The sequence below is a fragment of the Cicer arietinum genome, chromosome 6 (genome assembly GCF_000331145.2).
Source record: "Cicer arietinum cultivar CDC Frontier isolate Library 1 chromosome 6, Cicar.CDCFrontier_v2.0, whole genome shotgun sequence".
NCBI lineage: Eukaryota > Viridiplantae > Streptophyta > Magnoliopsida > Fabales > Fabaceae > Cicer > Cicer arietinum.
The window spans coordinates 17,276,025-17,294,424 of NC_021165.2; the positions used below are offsets into that span (position 1 = coordinate 17,276,025).

General features: G+C 28.6%; 2 protein-coding genes and 1 long non-coding RNA gene across 3 annotated transcripts; 2 read left to right on the plus strand and 1 right to left on the minus strand.

Annotated features, from left to right (window-relative positions):
• The first annotated feature begins 7,180 nt into the window (after positions 1-7,180).
• Positions 7,181-8,638, plus strand: LOC101508155 (caffeoyl-CoA O-methyltransferase). Its single transcript, NM_001364752.1, has 5 exons — positions 7,181-7,362; positions 7,463-7,542; positions 7,624-7,768; positions 7,944-8,075; positions 8,160-8,638. Exons 1-5 carry the CDS (start codon positions 7,270-7,272, stop codon positions 8,451-8,453), a joined length of 744 nt encoding a protein of 247 aa, NP_001351681.1. The 5' UTR covers positions 7,181-7,269; the 3' UTR covers positions 8,454-8,638.
• A 3,848-nt stretch (positions 8,639-12,486) lies between these two features.
• LOC101508478 (small ribosomal subunit protein uS9-like) lies at positions 12,487-13,096 on the plus strand. Its single transcript, XM_004505186.4, has one exon. The coding sequence runs from the start codon at positions 12,578-12,580 to the stop codon at positions 12,875-12,877; it is 300 nt and encodes a 99-aa protein (XP_004505243.1). The 5' UTR covers positions 12,487-12,577; the 3' UTR covers positions 12,878-13,096.
• Positions 13,097-14,614: 1,518 nt separating this feature from the next.
• Positions 14,615-15,625, minus strand: LOC101504089 (uncharacterized). Its single transcript, XR_003473470.2, has 2 exons — positions 15,532-15,625; positions 14,615-15,408 (listed from the first exon to the last, which is right to left on the minus strand). It is a non-coding gene; the product is annotated as an uncharacterized lncRNA (long non-coding RNA).
• Positions 15,626-18,400: the final 2,775 nt, after the last annotated feature.

Here is an 18,400-nt window from a genome sequence, read left to right on the forward strand (position 1 = left end):
CCTGTCTTTGATTTCTCAATTTATAATTAATATTTTTCCGATTCCTATTATATTCATTAGTTAATTTACTTGTACTATAAAGAACATTAAATAATTTGCAACAAAAACAAAGTATTTTATTCAATTATTGAGAATAAACCAACTATCTTCCGCGAATTTCTCCGTTGGATAACTTTAAATCTATATCAATAAATTTAACAAATGATATTTTTCTACTAATAAATCTCTCAATATCAACTGCTAATCACCATTATTCTCATGTTTACTTGTTTTGTTTAGTCCTTTTGTGCGATTTAATAAAATATTCATTTTTTTTAATTTGAATAATCTGATTCATATTTTCAAGTTGACTTTTATGTCTTATATTTATTTATCAAATTAATATAATTAACATTATATAATATATTTTTTTACAATTGATAGTAAATTTAGTTAATTTAATATTTGTTAAGATAATTCTAAATTTATATAAGATTTTATTTTCTTAATATTAGAATGTGATACATTCGTATTAATTTAATTTTTTAGGCTTTTTTGTTAAAAAAAATTGTTTTTTTAAAGAGGCCTCAATTGCTTTAGGGGCATTCCACTTGAGACGGCTCTATTGTCATCCTTTTAACCAATCCTCGTCATCAATTCGACTTATTCTGCTAATCAAATCATTAAGTCACTACTGTATGGGTTCATAGTACTCATATAAGATGAAACGGAGAATCCCAAAAATTTGTTAATTACCTTACACATACCACATCCATGAATATTGTGTTACAGGTGTTCTCGTTTGTCATCAACGTTTGCAGAGGAGAGTACAATCCACACCAACATTGCCACATTCGTTGTCTTTTCAAGTTGGAATCATTTGTTGAAAAGGATGACATTAATTTGAAAGATAGAAGAATTGCGAGTCAGACCGAAAGGAAAGGAACGACGATGTTGCACGTCTGACAGTTGCTTTGACGGAGATGAGGATGAAGCTTCGATGGGGACGATGATGATGGTTGCTCTGGGAGAAGAAAAAATTATAGAGTTTGATATCAGTCTGATTTGAGCCCCTTTTACATTTTAGTTTATGTTAATTAATAAAAATATAATAATATATATTTTATGTTTTATTATATTATTTTTATTTTGAAATTAATCTGATTAGCACAAAGGAAACAAATTAATAAGTGCTACATCATATTAAAAAAATGACATATCAGTTTATTTTATAATGTGAGGTTCAGTTTCAGAATTTAGTAAAATTAAGAAATTAAAAGTTGAGGGATCAAAATCTTCCAATTTCAAAATCAGATAAACTAAGACTGAAATAAAACCAAGAGGAAAAATGCTAACTCAATGATTGGGATGGATAGTGAAAGGGGAAGTGTTAAAGCGAGAGTAGCGGTGGAAATGAGAAAAAAGGTTATAGGAGTAGGTGATCGCAATACCCATGGAACAATTGCAACAAACATAGTCAAATTAATATTTTAGTCTATCTATTTAAAATCTAAAATCAGTTATAGGTTTTGAGATTAGAATTCTCTCATCATTTCTCTATCATTGATCACTATTATTATATCATGAATCTTTATCTTCGAATCACTATCATCGTATTACCGTAATCAAATCACCATCTTTAAATTACAATCATAACATCACTATATCTTCGAATCTTCGTCTATTTCTTTTTTTGTTCAATCATAGCATCATATTTATCTGCAACAAATTGAATTCATTTTTAACTATCTGAATGTGGGTATAGGAAAACACTGCTTATATTATTATTTAACATTAATGAAAACTCTAAACGGTTTTAAAGATATCCTCATTGGAATGTGAGTAATTTTTTCTTAAATATGTTATTTTTACGTCATTCTTTGTAGTTAAAATTTACATTTACTAAATTTAATATTTAAATTTTTGTTTTTCTTCAATATTTTGTTGGTAATATGACGGTGATGATTCGATGTTGGTGATAATAATGCGATGATAAAGAAAATATGAGAGAATCCTAATTCCCAAAGTTATTTATGAGTTTGGATGGATGGACTAAAACATAATACATTCAACTTTCCTTTAATTATTTTTTCTGTTTTTTTAATTAATTTAGTTACTTATTTTTTTGGTTAATTATTTAATTTATTCATCTGCCACATCACTATTTCGTTTGTCACATAAACTTTTTTTTCTAACGACAAAGATAATTTTAAAACTAAATTGAACTTACAATATTTAAGTTGAAGAGAAAAATAATTACAAAGACAAAAATGAAAAAATGCGCAAATTTACAAGAACAAATCAAATATTTAAGTAATTTTAATTTTAAGGCATAATTATTCATGCAGTCCATTAACTTAATTTCAGATAACAATTCACTATTTTATCTTTTTCTTCTTCACGATTTGATCATTTATTTAATTTTAAGTAAACAATTTGATATTTTATGTTTTAAAATATTAACAATATTATCATTTCTTTTTACAAAAATTCATCAATTTTTCAAATAAAACTCATAAAATTAATTATCATCTTCAATATAATGCAAATTTCATCAAATTTATAACTCAAATCTTCAAATAAACTCATATTTTCATTCTTTATATTTTTGAATATTTGTAACAAAATAAATAAATGACCAAATCGATAAAAAAAATAAAAAATAAAAGATTGAAGTGTTATTTGAATTTAAATTAAAAGGCCGTATTAGCAATTGTATCCAATTTTAAATATCAAAAAAGTCTAGTCATCAATATTTACAAAATTAACGAGTGTCACGTCAACAAAAATTGAGCACATCAATATTTTTTAATTATAAGAGATAAATAAATAAACAAATTGTAGGGACTAAAATCAAAATAAGTCATGTTTGCAAGAATCAAAAACACATTTAAGTCAAAAAAAAAATCTCTTAATTTAAATAATATTGTAGATAATTATTAGTAAAATTTGTAGAGGTGGTCTACTATCATTATACCAATAATTAAATGAGAAGTTAAAATGGTCCTATGTAATTAAGACTTCGATTGGTGTAAAGGATAAGATATAACATTTGATAAATATTGAGTATGATAGTGATATAATAAATATTAATATTCTATAGTAATATATTTTCATGTGCACATGATAATATATCAAAAATATTTTATGTTGTTATGTATTTGATATCCACCTTATCGTAAAATAATATAGTATATATGATTTTGAAAGACAAAATTACCATTATAAAACAGTGACATATTATTTTTTTTTAAATTGACTTAATGCTTTAATTTTTTTAAGAAAATAAGGAGTAACAAAATATTTATATTTTATTTGTTAGTGAAGCTGAATAAATATATGATATATATTATATGGGAATATGAACTTACCTTGTAAAACATATATTTCTTTTAAATATTTAAGTAAATATTCATAATTTTAATGATTTTGAATAATAATTGTTAGATTATATAAAATGATAAAACTATCGTTGTGACAAAATCATACATATTTTTAAAAATTAATTACTAATATTTTAATTTTAAATTTAATACTAAATTCTATTTTTTTTATAATTAGATTTTTATATTTTATAAGAATAACTCAAAGTAAATTAGTGTATTTATGCAATGTCGTTGGTTTCTAATAGATGCATAATCACATTTCATTTCTCTATTTAGTAAAGATATACTTTGAATTGTTACATGCTAATATGGTTTCAGAGTTCTTTAGAACTATGAGAAACTCTTTCTTCGCCGTTGTGCCTAAAGATATACTTTGAATTGTTATATGCTAATATAGTGTCAGAGTTCTTCTTAGCTATGAAATACTATTTCTTGACTATTCTGTGTTGCTTGCATGTCATTAACTTAGTATAAGAGTTATGAAACATCGCCATCATATCCCAACTTTTTAAATAATTTTTAAAAAATACTACTACTGATATTTTATTTTATATTTGTAAGAGAATTATAATTTTATTAACAATTGATCTAATTGATATATTTTATGAAACAAATGAGGGCCGGGCTTTAGTGGTGTGTAAAACTTAGATCTAAAATTTTATATTTGTAATTTTTGTCTTCATATTCTAAAATTACTCTTCCATTTCTAAAATTTTATATTTGATTGATCCCCAAATTCTAAAATTACTTTTTTAATTCTAAAATTTTATATTTGATTGAAGGTATGGAAGTATTTAAATTTTATATAAAAAAAATTATTTATGTTAAAAAAAATTAAAAAACGAATAATTATTAATTGTGACAAAGTTATGAAAATCAAATTATATAAACTTATAGGATAATTGAGGTTTAATATATACTAATCGGTGATGAATTTTGACTAGACATAACATGACATATGTTAATAAATATGATAATGAATATAAATATTGTAGTATTTTCTTGTTACAAAAATTAACTTAATCAAATGACATGCATCATATAGATTGTATCATATATATTGATATGTGTAGATCTTCATTGCATAATGTAGATTGACATGTGTATATAGACTAAAATTTATTTTACCAATTTTCTTAATTATTAAAATAGTATTTTTTTATTATACTCAATTTTTAAGATTAGAACAAGTCTCCAAAATCTTTAAGATGAATCAAATACATAAATTTTAGTAGATCAAATTATAATTTAGATGTTTGTTATAAAAAAACTAGAGGGAATAATTTATAAAAAAAATTACAAAAACAACTAATATAATTATAAAATAAAATGAATTCTCCAACCTAAATTCCAACTAAATTTTAATTATTAAAAATGTAAAATAAAATTTGATCTAATACATCTCTCTAATATATTTTTTTATTAAGAATTTTTTTCTTTAATATAATTATGTTTTATAATTGATATGATATGAATCGAGAAGGATGGCTATTGGACCAGTTCAAAACAATAATAAGAGTATATCATCATTTAAATTATATTTTTAAATATTAAAAAAATAGTAACAATAAAAATAAAATTTTAAAAATTGTAATTTTTTTAAAAACAATTTTTAAAATAATATAATTTAAATTAGTTTTTAAAAAACAATAAATAAAACTATTTTTAAAATTAATTAGGTTTAAAATGATTTTTGAAAAAAACTAAATTTAAAATAGTTTTATAATAAAAATATTTTTTGAAATAAATACATAATATTTTCTTAAAAGTCCGAATAATTTTTTATTATATTTTATTTCATTTAATTTTTTTTATTATATATATTAAAATTTATATATTAAAATGTCTATTTTTTTTACTTTCACCAAGTCTTAAGGTGGAGATGTAGTCATAATATTTGTTTTTTCTTCAATAGAAGATCGGGGATCCGACCTTATATTATAATTTTTTATTATTATAAATAATTAATTGTTAATTTAATAAATAAAAATAATTAAAAATATATATATTAATAAAATCAAATAAAATACAATTAATGAAAAAATACATCAAAAACTTCATCATATTTTATTATCAACTTTCTCCTATTTTATCACAACTATTTTTGATATACCTTTACATGTAAAAAGAAATAATTGTGATAAAATAGGAGGAAGTTGTTAACAAAATAGAATGAAGTATCTAATTTATTTGCAAATTAAAAAGATTGTTAAAATAATATAAATTAAGAGGGTGATTAAAATAATATAAATTAGATTTTTTTTTTATTTGTTTTGACATCTCTACTGCATCGCATTAATTTTGATATATTTTTTTCTATTAAATATATTTAATTATATTTTATTAATATAATTTAATTTTTTTAATTATTTGTATTTATTAAATTAATAATTAATCATTTATTTTAAAAAAATAAATAATAATAGATGGTCGCATAAACGAAAACCCATCTTAAACCTTGAAAATTAATTATTAAGCAATAGGATTATTGGAGTAGGCTAATTGGAAACTTGGTTTACCATTTTTTTTGTCCCGTTTGTTCCACAACAACTCTCCCTTCTCTTCCCACAACAACTCCTCTTCTGATTTCAGCCACTTACTATGTCCCAATCACTTTGACTGAAAGCAATTGACCTTTCCCTTCCATTAGTCTACACCTAACAATAAAGGAAATCACTAGGACCTAATTATATTACTATAATTTTGTGCAAAATAATCTCACACACTAAATCCATCAATTATTTAATCCCAAATCACTAGCTAGGATCAAATGAATAAAATGTTTAACCAATACTTAATTAGTGAGTATAGTAATTTGGATTGGCTTGGGGGAAAATAAAATACCACTTTACCAAAAGAAGACTACTAAGTCATGCATGCATCTGCATTCCATCATAGTAACTCAACTCAATTTCCTTTTCACAAATTTGGTAAACTGAAATCATAAACATTAGAAGATGACCAACTCTCACACGTATAGACACAAAGCACCCCCACCTCACCAACCCCAAACCAATTTCCTTTATCCCCCATGTGTAATCTCCAACCACACCCGTGGGACCACTCCATTCAACCAACCATTTGTAGATCACCCACATCTCACCGTCCATCTCGCATGTATTGTGTTATTTACACAACTGCAAGAGTAAGAAATATAACAAACTACGTTTTTTTTTTGTATACATATACACTAGAGCCAAGGATGGAGCCCATAGTTTAAAATGGATTACATTTTAATTGATGATAACTTTTTTTAAAAAAATTCAACAAATAGATGGCCTAAAAATGAATCTAGAATATTATTTTTTATTTGCAAATAAAATAATAAATAATACAAAAAATTTATACACAATTTAAAATTTTAATTTTGAATTCGAAACAAAATATTGAATCTAACAATAATAACATTTATCAATTGCTTAAAAATATGAATCGAAATTTTCTATTTGTTTAAAAAAAAAACATACGCAATTCAACGGGTAGCATTATAAAACATAATTAACATTATTTGCATACTTTGCTGCATATACAAACTTTATACATTTCGGTTCAGTTAAATATGAGATTGTAATAATTAATTAAGATGATGTCATATTCATAACTTCCCTACTTTTTCTAATGAAACATTCCCTCAAAGAAAAAATAAAACATGATTAGTGGGCTGGCCCACTCTTATTGCTTTGCTTAAGTATAATATACGGACCTTACCTTACCAACCACGGACCGGACGCCAACCGGTTCAACCAAGCATTAAAGTATTTTTCCTAAAAAAGCATACCGGTTTGGACCGGTTTTTCCCTCCTTTATATACCCTTGCTCCTTAATCCTTCTTTAACAGGCTCCAGTTAACTCTTCAACACAAAGCACAAGCTGAATAGGGTGAAGAAAAGGATATCATATAACAATGGCAACCAACGAGGATCAAAAGCAAACTGAATCTGGAAGGCATCAAGAGGTTGGTCACAAAAGCCTTCTGCAAAGTGATGCTCTTTACCAGGTACACTCAATTTCATGCCTTTTCTTTCCACACGATTACATTTTTAGTATGAATTTAATTTTGGGCTCTTAACAAATGATACATTTTTTATGATGTACAGTATATTCTAGAGACAAGCGTGTTCCCAAGAGAACATGAAGCCATGAAAGAGTTGAGAGAGGTCACAGCAAAACATCCATGGTAATAATTAATAATTCTTAAATTCATGTATCTACCTTTGTCTGCTTGTGATTACTGATTGATGATTGAACAAAACAACAGGAACATCATGACAACCTCTGCAGACGAGGGACAATTTTTGAACATGCTCCTTAAACTTATCAATGCCAAGAATACCATGGAAATTGGTGTCTACACTGGCTACTCCCTTCTTGCCACTGCCCTTGCTCTTCCTGAAGATGGAAAGGTATTGTATCATTGTTAACAAAAATAGCTCTTTTGCCATAATCAATTAGACATTTGATAATAATGACATTCAAGCTTAGTTTTTTTAGATTTTTTTTTTCTTTCTGTATTTGGTAAAGTGAACTTAGCAAATATTTTATAGTATTTAATTTAATTTCTGGTTGTGGTTGTGACAGATTTTGGCCATGGACATTAACAAGGAAAATTACGAATTGGGTCTGCCCGTAATTAAAAAAGCTGGTGTTGCCCACAAAATTGATTTCAGAGAAGGCCCTGCTCTTCCGGTTCTTGATGAAATGGTTAAAGATGTAAGGTTTTGGATCATTTTCTATGCCACACTTGAAGGAAAAAGAGTAATGAATTTAATTATTATTGTGTGGTAAAAATTTCAGGAAAAGAATCATGGGAGCTACGATTTCATCTTCGTGGATGCGGACAAAGACAATTACATCAACTACCATAAGAGGTTAATTGAACTTGTTAAAGTGGGAGGTGTGATCGGGTACGACAACACCTTGTGGAATGGATCTGTAGTGGCACCTCCTGATGCTCCTCTCAGGAAATATGTTAGGTATTACAGGGATTTCGTGTTGGAACTTAACAAGGCTTTGGCTGTCGACCCTAGGATTGAAATCTGTATGCTTCCTGTTGGTGATGGAATCACTATCTGCCGTCGGATCAAGTAATTGTCTTGCGTGTGCACAATCATCTACCGCCCCACATTATTATCATTATTGTGTCGGAGCTAAAGCATTTCAACTTTTTCTTTCTTTCTTTTCTCTACAAGATATTTGTGTTTGTAATGTTCTCTTGTATTCATATTGAAACGCCGAATAATTCAAGTTATATATGGCCTTTTATTCTTGTTTCATTCTTTTCCGTAAAAATCTTTTATTTTGAAGCCACTTATCAGGTGTTTAACAAACATCTACCCTCTTCTCTCCTACTGTCGCGTCACAGTTGCTTTGCCTCTACTTAATCTCAATAGCTCCTCACATTTAAATGCACTTAAACATCTACTTTTTTTTTAATCTAAGATTTAGTGTATATTAAGCCTTTCAACGATATCATGTCCTTATATTTTATTCATCCCTATGGTAAAAATACTCCTTGTTAGCCAACGCAATTAGATATTTTAGTTCGTTAACGAATTAATTTGATTAGTTATATTAGATAGTTAATTAATTTTATTTAATTAAATATATAAGTTTTGTAATATTTGATGTAATTAACTTTTATTATTATTAATATTATTTAATTTTTTTATCAATAATTTAAATCAATAATTGAAATATAATATTAAAGCGTTGATTATTCAACTATTTTCTTTTTCAAAAATTTCTTAGTAAAGTTATTAAAGCTTAATTGATTAATCTTTTTTTTCTTTTTTATTTGATTATTGAACAATTTATTCATTTTCATTATCTCTTTTTTTCTCTATTTAAAACTATTTTTTTCCTTCTCTTTACCTCTCAAATTTCAAGTTAAAATTATCTCATTGAGGTGATGATAATATAAAAAATCATCAAACAATTGACATTAACGGCAAAATAATTATCAATAAAACTTTATCAAAATTGAAGACTTCTTCAATACTTGATATCAACTTTATTTTAACATCAATAACTTTTGTTAAATATGAAAAATTGAGTCAAATGCATTATTCAAGTTATCTTCTTGATCAAACTCAAAAATATATGCTATCAAAGCTTTTATTTAAGATTTTTCAAGAATACCAACAACATTTTGTGACAAAATTAGTTATTTTTAGCCAAATTGGCATTAAAAAAGTGCAAGCAAATATCTTGCATGAAAGTGTAGACTCTAGATTTAACACTCACTGATAAAAGAAAATAAGATTGTTATTGTTTCTAGAAAAAAAAAATTTATGATTGGATTCTCAATTAAAAATAGAATAACAAGCTAATGACACGTAAGTCACACATAAGATTTCATTAAAATAAAAAAATAAAAATCTTGCATTGAGGTGTAGACTTCGTTCAACACCTACTACTAAAAAGGAAAAAAAGTAAGATTTTATTAGAATTTTTCTTTTCTTTTCAAATGAATAATAAATCTTCCAAAAGTCTATTAACCAATTTATTTTCGACATTTCAAAATCATTTAATCATTGTATTTCAACATTTCATATTAATTGTAAGCAATGTTTTTTTTTCAAAAAAATTTCTTAACATTTTTCAAGCTTGAAGTGTAATAAACACAATCTATCTTGAGAGATGATGTTAATATCTTAGTTAGTTAGTAAGTTAAGTTGGTTAATTAGTTACATCATCTAGTTAGTTATTTTACACTAGCTAATTGTTTATCTAATTGACTATTTAAATATTTGTAACATTAAATATAATTAGCTTTCTTTATTGTCAATTTTTTATATATTTCTCTTTTATCAAGACTCATAATAAGAGCGTACCGATAAATAAACTTTGAAGTTTATTTATCAATGTTGTTTAAAAAAAACTTATGCCACACACTTGTAGACCTAGGAGTGTGTTTTGAGGACATCACAAAATGAAAGTCAAAATCGAGTAAGTCTTCTTTCATTTCATTTCATTTAAGAAGGTCTTAGGGTAACGGGGAGTTGGATGCATTGCACAATGTTAAAAGGTGAAAGTGAAACTATGGTAGTTGAGGAAAACATATGGAGCTTACGCAAATGCATTGTTTTAAAGATTAATGGGGATAAGAAAGATATTGTTAAGAATTGTTGAATCTAGAAAAGATAAATACAATCCATATTGGGAGGAAGGAGTAATGGGTCTCGTCCTAAAGCTATGGCATCGTGCAGAGTTGAAAGGATTACTATTAGATGTCTAATCAAATGATTAATGTTCAGAATACTCAAATTTATTTTACCAAAAATGTAGATAAATAACTAAGATAAAATAACATTCAATACACTTATTTGAGGGTTTAAGTGAGGTTACTATAATGAGTAAGTACCTTAGAGCAAATATTGTTTAGGGAATAACTACTAGAGGTCATTATTAGCTTAGCTTGACAAGATGGGTCTAAGAAGGTTATAATTGAGAGTGATTCTCAAGTCCTCGTTGGGAGCTAAAGATAAGCGGTCTCCACGTTATAATCTTATTCGGAAAAAAATATAACTTGCTTAATAAAGTATAACAAGTCCAAGTTTCTCATATTTGGTGGGAAGAGAATCACGTAAAAGACAAACTATACGACGTTAGTTTTGAGAACCATAACTTTGATTTAAATGTGATGGAAAGAGAGAGATTTTCAAGTTCTTTTTAATTAATTAGGAGAGACTTTCCTATCTAAACATTTTCACTAGTCTTATTACCAAAATTAGTGTAAATGACTTGTGCAATGCATATATTAATATTTGCTAAAAAGAATATGAATTAACAAAAAATTGTAGTCTTATTGTATATAATTAGACATTACTTTTTAGAAATTTAAAAATTCATTTGACTTCATATTTATTAGAATCAACATTTGCAAAATCTTATAATTTTATATTCAATACTTAACACTAAAAAATAGCTCACCATAAACAAAAATAAATGTAAACTTTTTGTTGGCCAAAATATACATCGTAAAAGTTAAAAAACTAATTGTTTATATAATATTATAATCTTTTACAAATACTAATACACTTTTATATATATAAAAAATTAAGCATTAGTTTAAATTTAAATTTAAATATATGAAAAAGAATTAAAAAAATGAAGGAAATAACATGCAAATCACTTTAGGGTAAAAAAATTATTTCCATCCAAAATCTATAGATTCTACTAGAATATTTTTTTTTGTAATTAACTTTCGAATTTTATCTATCCAAATGCGCGTGTAATTAGAGGAATTAACGTCAAACATACCTTTTTACACCAACAATATATATTTGGGTACATATTATTCCAACAAGTTTAGATAAAAGAAGATATTTTAACATATATTATATACATCCATAATTTATTTTGTGCATTGCACGGATATAGACACTATTAGTTCTTAAAATTAAGGCTGAATCACTTGTACTTTAAGTGTATTAGCATTACCATGCAGTACAAATGCAAGTACTATATAAAGAAGTAGATTTAAATATCTCATCAATGTATTATTTTTTCGTTTTCTTTGAAATCAAGTTCATTTTCCTTTATAAAATCACAATGAACGCATTTCCCTTTTTTTTTTTTTTACCAATATATATTTCGTTTTATTTTCTTTAAAATTATTAATTTCTCATACGTCTTTGAAATATATTTTGAATACTGATATTTAATTTATTTTATTGAAAAATTATATTAAAAGAAAGATCATATTTTTTGTAAAATAGACAAATTTGAGTTATTATAAATATTTTAAATTATTTAATTTTTTTAGATTAATTATACAATTGACATATATGATTTAATTGGTGTGTTTGTTGGAGATAGTAACACATAGAATTGAAGTTGATGTGAGAGTGTCATGTTGAAAAATGCTCGTTTAGAAGAATTAGTGTGTGTATATATATATATAATTGATGGATGATATTATTAATTATTGATATATATTATCAATAATACACGCTATTTTTCCGAAAGTTAATTAGTAAAACAATTTATAAACAATTTATAAATGGGCTTATTTTTATGTTTATTTTCAGGCAAAAGTAGAAGCCCAAATTTTCACTAATTTGGATCGGGCCGTATCAGGCCATGGCAAGATAGTAGGCCATTTAAAGTACCAAAAAACCCTATTATCACATAAAGTCTCACTGTGTTCTTTCGTTATCGCGAATTAGGGTTTTCAGCCAATTTCAGTGAAGAAGAAGGAAGGAGAAACGATGGAAAAGTTGGAGCAAGTTCAATGTTTCGGCCGCAAGAAGAACGCGGTGGCTGTCACCTACTGCAAGCGCGGCCGTGGTTTGATCAAGATCAACGGTGCCCCCATCGAGTTGATTGAACCGGAGATCCTCCGATTCAAAGCATTCGAGCCGTATGTCGATGAACAGAGCAAGAAGGAGATCAAGGATATCCTTGTGCGTTACGATCGTACCTTGCTTGTTGCTGATCCTAGGCGCTGTGAGCCTAAGAAGTTCGGTGGTCGTGGTGCTCGTGCTAGGTTCCAGAAGTCATACCGTTGAAATCGTTTATTTGGAAGGGACGAAGAAAGAAAAACGAGGTGTTTTTTGGTTGTTTATTTTAGCTTTCGGTTCATGTTTTATGCTGTGGAAAACTTTTTCTTTTAATTCGTAGAATTATTATCGATTGAATTGTTGTTTTAGTTGAACTTGTTATTTAGGGTTTGTATGCGATTTTGCAAGATTCACATAAATTATGTTTTAGTTTTGAAATTCTGCTTATGCTTGGTATTTTGTGTATGCTTTTTTTTATGTTGATGTTGGAATCCGTTGCACGTATTTAACGCCTCTTGAATTGAAATATGCTTACGAGAGTAAAGTGATACCGAAGTTTAAAATTGGGATGTTTTAGAGCTGTGAATTATAATTGTTGCAGTGCAATGATCTTACTTGCTTGCATACATTTCATATTTGATTCTCTTTCCTTGATGTGTTTTCATTCCCTTTACCAATGTTATTTGGTACTAATGAAGTTGTTAACGCTATTCAAGTTGGTTTATATTCCCAACATTTGCAACTATTATTTGTTTTTGTTGAATTTCAACTAGAATTTGTTGAAAAGGAAGTTTCAATTGTTTTTTTAAGGGTTACTGAGTATTTTGAATCAAATGCTTAAGTTTTCAAAAGTTAAAATTCTCGTGTTAGGAATTATTGTTTATAAGCTGTGGAGTGTTCACTTTTTCATAAGTTAGTAATTAAATTATAGAGTCCTTTATCTGAACCTTGGTTTTCATCTGTGTTTTTAGTTTGTAGGGATGCAATTGGGGTTTCTATGAGAACGAGGGTGAGTATAGTATGTATATGTAGGAATGTTGACGAGTTAAGTATTTTTGTTTGTGGCATGTATCATTTGCAAACCATCACTTGCTGCATAATAATTTAATTACTCTGCTTCCCACCCCTTAAACAGCCAGTCAATTTTTTACCTCCTCGTGTATTGTTATATCTGCAACACAAAACATTGTTTACGGTCAATAAATTCGTTTTCTCCAATCATTTTGGTGTCAATGTGTCATAGTTGTATCTTGTGTTTGTGTCATAATCATTTTACTAAGGTTTTCAAAAATCATGTTTAAGATAAATTTGTTAGAGGGTATGATACACCGGAAATGTTTTGGCATTGAAACTATTTTGAAGGTTTGATGCTTCATTGAAACTATTTTCAAGGTTTGGTGCTGCTTTTTACTTGGAATTCGCATAAACTTTACGAAGTCTTCAATTGGCATTGTTGCATAATAACAATTGAGCATGTAACTGTTAACATTGAAATGTGTTTCAAATACGTTTAAGTTGAAGTGGATAGTTAAATAGTAATTCCTTGAAATATTTACAGTAAACATGGTCAAAAATCCCAAGTATGAAGGTCTAATGACACATCAAGTTCAATTCACCGTGTGCAAATGCGAGGGTCTTTATGACAATTTTGCAGACTTGTTTTGAAATTCATTACTTTAAAGTTCTATAAATTTCACGCTGTCATTGCTGAGTGTGTTTGGATTTTGAGTATTCATCGATTGGTGACACTGCAAGTTAAAGGGCTACTCTTTTGAAATATATGTCGTGCCACAAGTTCATTGACAAGTAACCGCAATTACTATTAATTTAATTTTTTATAAACTGCTTAATCATGATAGAATAAGTAAAAATCATGTCAATGAAATTGAGGAACAATATAAGCATAGCAGTGCTTGTTTGTTATTTTTTTGGCTTAACACAGTCTTTGCAAACACAAGCATAGAATAAGTAATAATGAAGAATAATCTTTGTTATTTTTTTGGCTTAACACAGTCTTTGCAAACACAAGCACGTTCCATATATATGTATATATATATCAGCGCGTTTAATCTGAAATACCACCACAAAAGCAATGTATATATACAAGTACACCAGCAGTATCTACAAGAGAAAATCTCACACGTTGGCCTCCGATCCAAACCTCAATAATCAAAGAAGCCATTGCAAGCTAAAAACACCAAATAAACTTCCTTTCGAATACCACTCTTGAGGGGAGGTTTTATGTCCATTCTTAATCATGCTATCCCTAATAGCTTAGTTCCTTTACTCTTCTTTTGTCTTGACAACAGCCGCCTCAGAAATTCAAAGCCGCTGTGTTTTTTTCTCGGCACAATTGACAGATATCCTGTGGCCTTGCTTCTATCATTTTTCTCTGAGGTCATAGGTATTTCTGGTGCATTATCCATGACGAGAGGAGTTTGCAGAGCAGTTTCTGTTTCTGGTTGAAGAAGGGACGGTCTCTGTGCATCTTCAATACTTTTGCTTTCTTCGTTTTGGACAGACGTATGTATCTCTTCTTTAGCATCATCCTCAGCTAGCATATGGGTGCGCAGCGAGGATCGTTTTTTGATCAAGTTCTTCTTCTGAGATGGATTAACCATATAACTATTTGTGGAGACAACCTTATCAAGAAGTGCTGTTTCACTAGATGAAGCAAGTGCCTTGAGTTGTTTCCCAAGATTGACAATTGTTTCTTGGCACTCTGCTAACTTTGATGAAGCTGTTGTGATCTCCCAGCCCTGATTTGATTTTTTCATTGACATTTTTATTATGTTTTTACATCAAATGAAAATAGAAATAAAGTTGATAATGCAAACAATTAAGTAAAGGTTTTGTAATTATATAAGATGCAAACTTCTTACTGTTTGATGTATCTTTTCCGCTTCGTATCTGCCATAGATTGGAGATTCCTTCTTTGTAACGCAGTTAATGTTTTTAAAATGATTGCAAAATCAGATTCATTATTCAGGAAAACAAATGGTAATTGCAAACTGCTAGATACCCAAAGAAAGAAAGGAAAACGAAGAATTCTTTTTGCTTTTACATTTCCAGCTGAAGTTGAAGCTCAAAACATGTTGCTTCTAATTCCTCACAGGAGTTCTTTTTATCCTCTAATTCAAATTCTAAGGAAGAAAACTTTTGAAAGATGTCATTTAACTTTGCCTGGCCTATTGTAAGTTGTGTGTCAAGATCTTCATTTATCATCTTTTGTTTTTCAATTTGGTCTTTAACCATGGCTTTGGATTCTTTCAATGTCTCTATTTCTAATTCTAAACCTTTGATGCTATTTTGTGCTTCATGACATTGTTTTGTCAAATTCTCACTCTCATGGGTTACCGACATCAGCTTTACTTCCAAGTCTTTCTTAGCAGATTCTGTATTCCTTAGATCATCTTTTAGTTTTCTAATTTCTTCAAGGAGATCATGTTGATTACTTTTTGTGTTGAAGACCGTAGACTCTTTGTGAGAAAATTGTTTATCGTCGGCATCTATTTGATTTTCATTTTCATTTGCTGACAGAAAACAGTTAAAATGTTTCTTGATCTTATCTCTTGCAATTGAAGCATTGGTGGAGTTAGCACAGTTATTAATGCTCCAATCTAAAGCAACTGCGACTTCCTCGACAAAATTTTCAAAATCAGCTCTTCCTGTCAGTAAATTTTTGCAGGTATGAACAAGTTGATGCAAAAGAGGATTCAAGTCTGAAACCTTCCATTGTAAAACATGAATAAAGACAAGTGATAAATTTTTTATGATGTACAGTATATTCTAGAGACAAGTGTGTTCCCAAGAGAACATGAAGCCATGAAAGAGTTGAGAGAGGTCACAGCAAAACATCCATGGTAATAATTAATAATTCTTAAATTCATGTATCTACCTTTGTCTGCTTGTGATTACTGATTGATCAATGATGATTGAACAAAACAACAGGAACATCATGACAACCTCTGCAGACGAGGGACAATTTTTGAACATGCTCCCTGAAGTTATCAATGCCAAGAATACCATGGAAATTGGTGTCTACACTGGCTACTCCCTTCTTGCCACTGCCCTTGCTCTTCCCGAAGATAGAAAGGTATTGTATCATTTTAATTCTTTTTAACAAAAATAGTTCTTTTGCCATATAATCAATTAGATATTTGATAATAAAGACATTCAGCTTAGTTTTTTTAGATTTTTCTTTTCTTTTGTATTTGGTAAAGTGAACTTAGATTAAGTCATCAAATATTTTATAGTATTTAATTAAATTTCTGTAGTCAAAGGTTTTAGACAAAGAGAAAATATAGATTTCTTCGACACTTTCTCACCGGTCACTAGACTAACATCCATTAGGGTGCTTATATCACTTGCGACTATTCATAACCTGGTGATACACCAGATGGATGTTAAAACAGCCTTTTTAAATGGTGACTTGGAAGAAGAAATTTATATGGAACAACCTGAAGGTTTTGTAATTCATGGACAAGAAGACAAGATCAGTAAGTTAGATAAGTCTATGTATGGTCTTAAACATGCTCCTAAGCAATGACATGCAAAATTTGATAACTAGATTATGTCGAATGAGTTTAAAGTGAATGAATGTGACAAATGTATTTATTACAAAGATGAAAATGATATTTGTACTATCATATGTCTCTATGTAGACGGCTTACTCATATTTGGTTCAAACATTCATGCTCTAAATAATGTGAAATCATTGTTGAGTAACAACTTGATATGAAAGACCTCGGAGAAACGAATGTAATCCTTGACATCAAAATTACTAGGCCAGAAAAGGGAATTTCTTTGGGTCAATCTCACTACGTTGAAAAGATCCTAAAGAAATATAATTACTTTGATTGTAAACCTGTTTGCACACCATATGATCCGAGTGTAAAACTTTTGAAGAACTCTGGTGAAGGTGTTAGACAAACTGAATATGCGAGCATCATTGCCAGCCTCAGGTATGCCACTGATTGTACTAGACCCGACATTGCCTATGTCGTGGGATTATTGTGCAGGTTTACTAGTAGACCTAGTATGGAGCATTGACACGCTATCGAAAGAGTCATGAGATACCTTAAAAGGACCACGAGTCTCAAATTACATTATTAAAGATTTCCTATCGTCCTTGAAGGATACAATGATGTTGATTGGAACACATTGTCAAATGACTGCAAAGCAACCAATGACTATGTGTTTAGTATAGCCGGTGGTGCTGTATCGTGGAAATCGAAGAAACAAACGATATTGGCTCAATCCACTATGGAGTTTGAAATGATAGCACTAGCTACTGCTAGTGAAGAAGCAAGCTGGTTGAGATGCTTGCTAGCAGAGATCCCTCTGTGGGAAAGGCGTGGGTAAGGCTGGTGCCCGCTGTGTTGATCCACTACAATAGTACTGCGACTATTGCAGAAATTGAGAACCGTTATTACAACAGTAAGAGACGACAAATACGTCATAAGCACAACACGATTAGATAATTATTTTCTAAATGAGCTGTTATAGTGGATCATGTACGCATTGATGAAAATTTAGCAGATCCTTGGACGAAAGGATTAGCTAAAGAGAAAGTCCTTAATACATCCAAAAGGATGGGACTATTGCATATAGATCAATGAGTCACTTATGATGGTAACCCGACCTAAAAGACTGGAGATCCAAAGAATTAGGTTCAATGAGTAATAACAAGTCATAGTGATATGAGATGAACATGCTATATTATATATGAGTAGCATGATTCCTGAGTAC

Coding starts and splice junctions, on each gene's coding strand:
- LOC101508478 (XM_004505186.4), top strand. CDS start 12,578: ATGGAAAAGTTGGAGCAAGTTCAATGTTTCGGCCGCAAGAAGAACGCG.
- LOC101508155 (NM_001364752.1), top strand. CDS start 7,270: ATGGCAACCAACGAGGATCAAAAGCAAACTGAATCTGGAAGGCATCAA. Junction 7,543..7,623: donor GTCACAGCAAAACATCCATG/GTAATAATTAAT, acceptor ACAAAACAACAG/GAACATCATGACAACCTCTG. Junction 7,769..7,943: donor CTCTTCCTGAAGATGGAAAG/GTATTGTATCAT, acceptor TGGTTGTGACAG/ATTTTGGCCATGGACATTAA.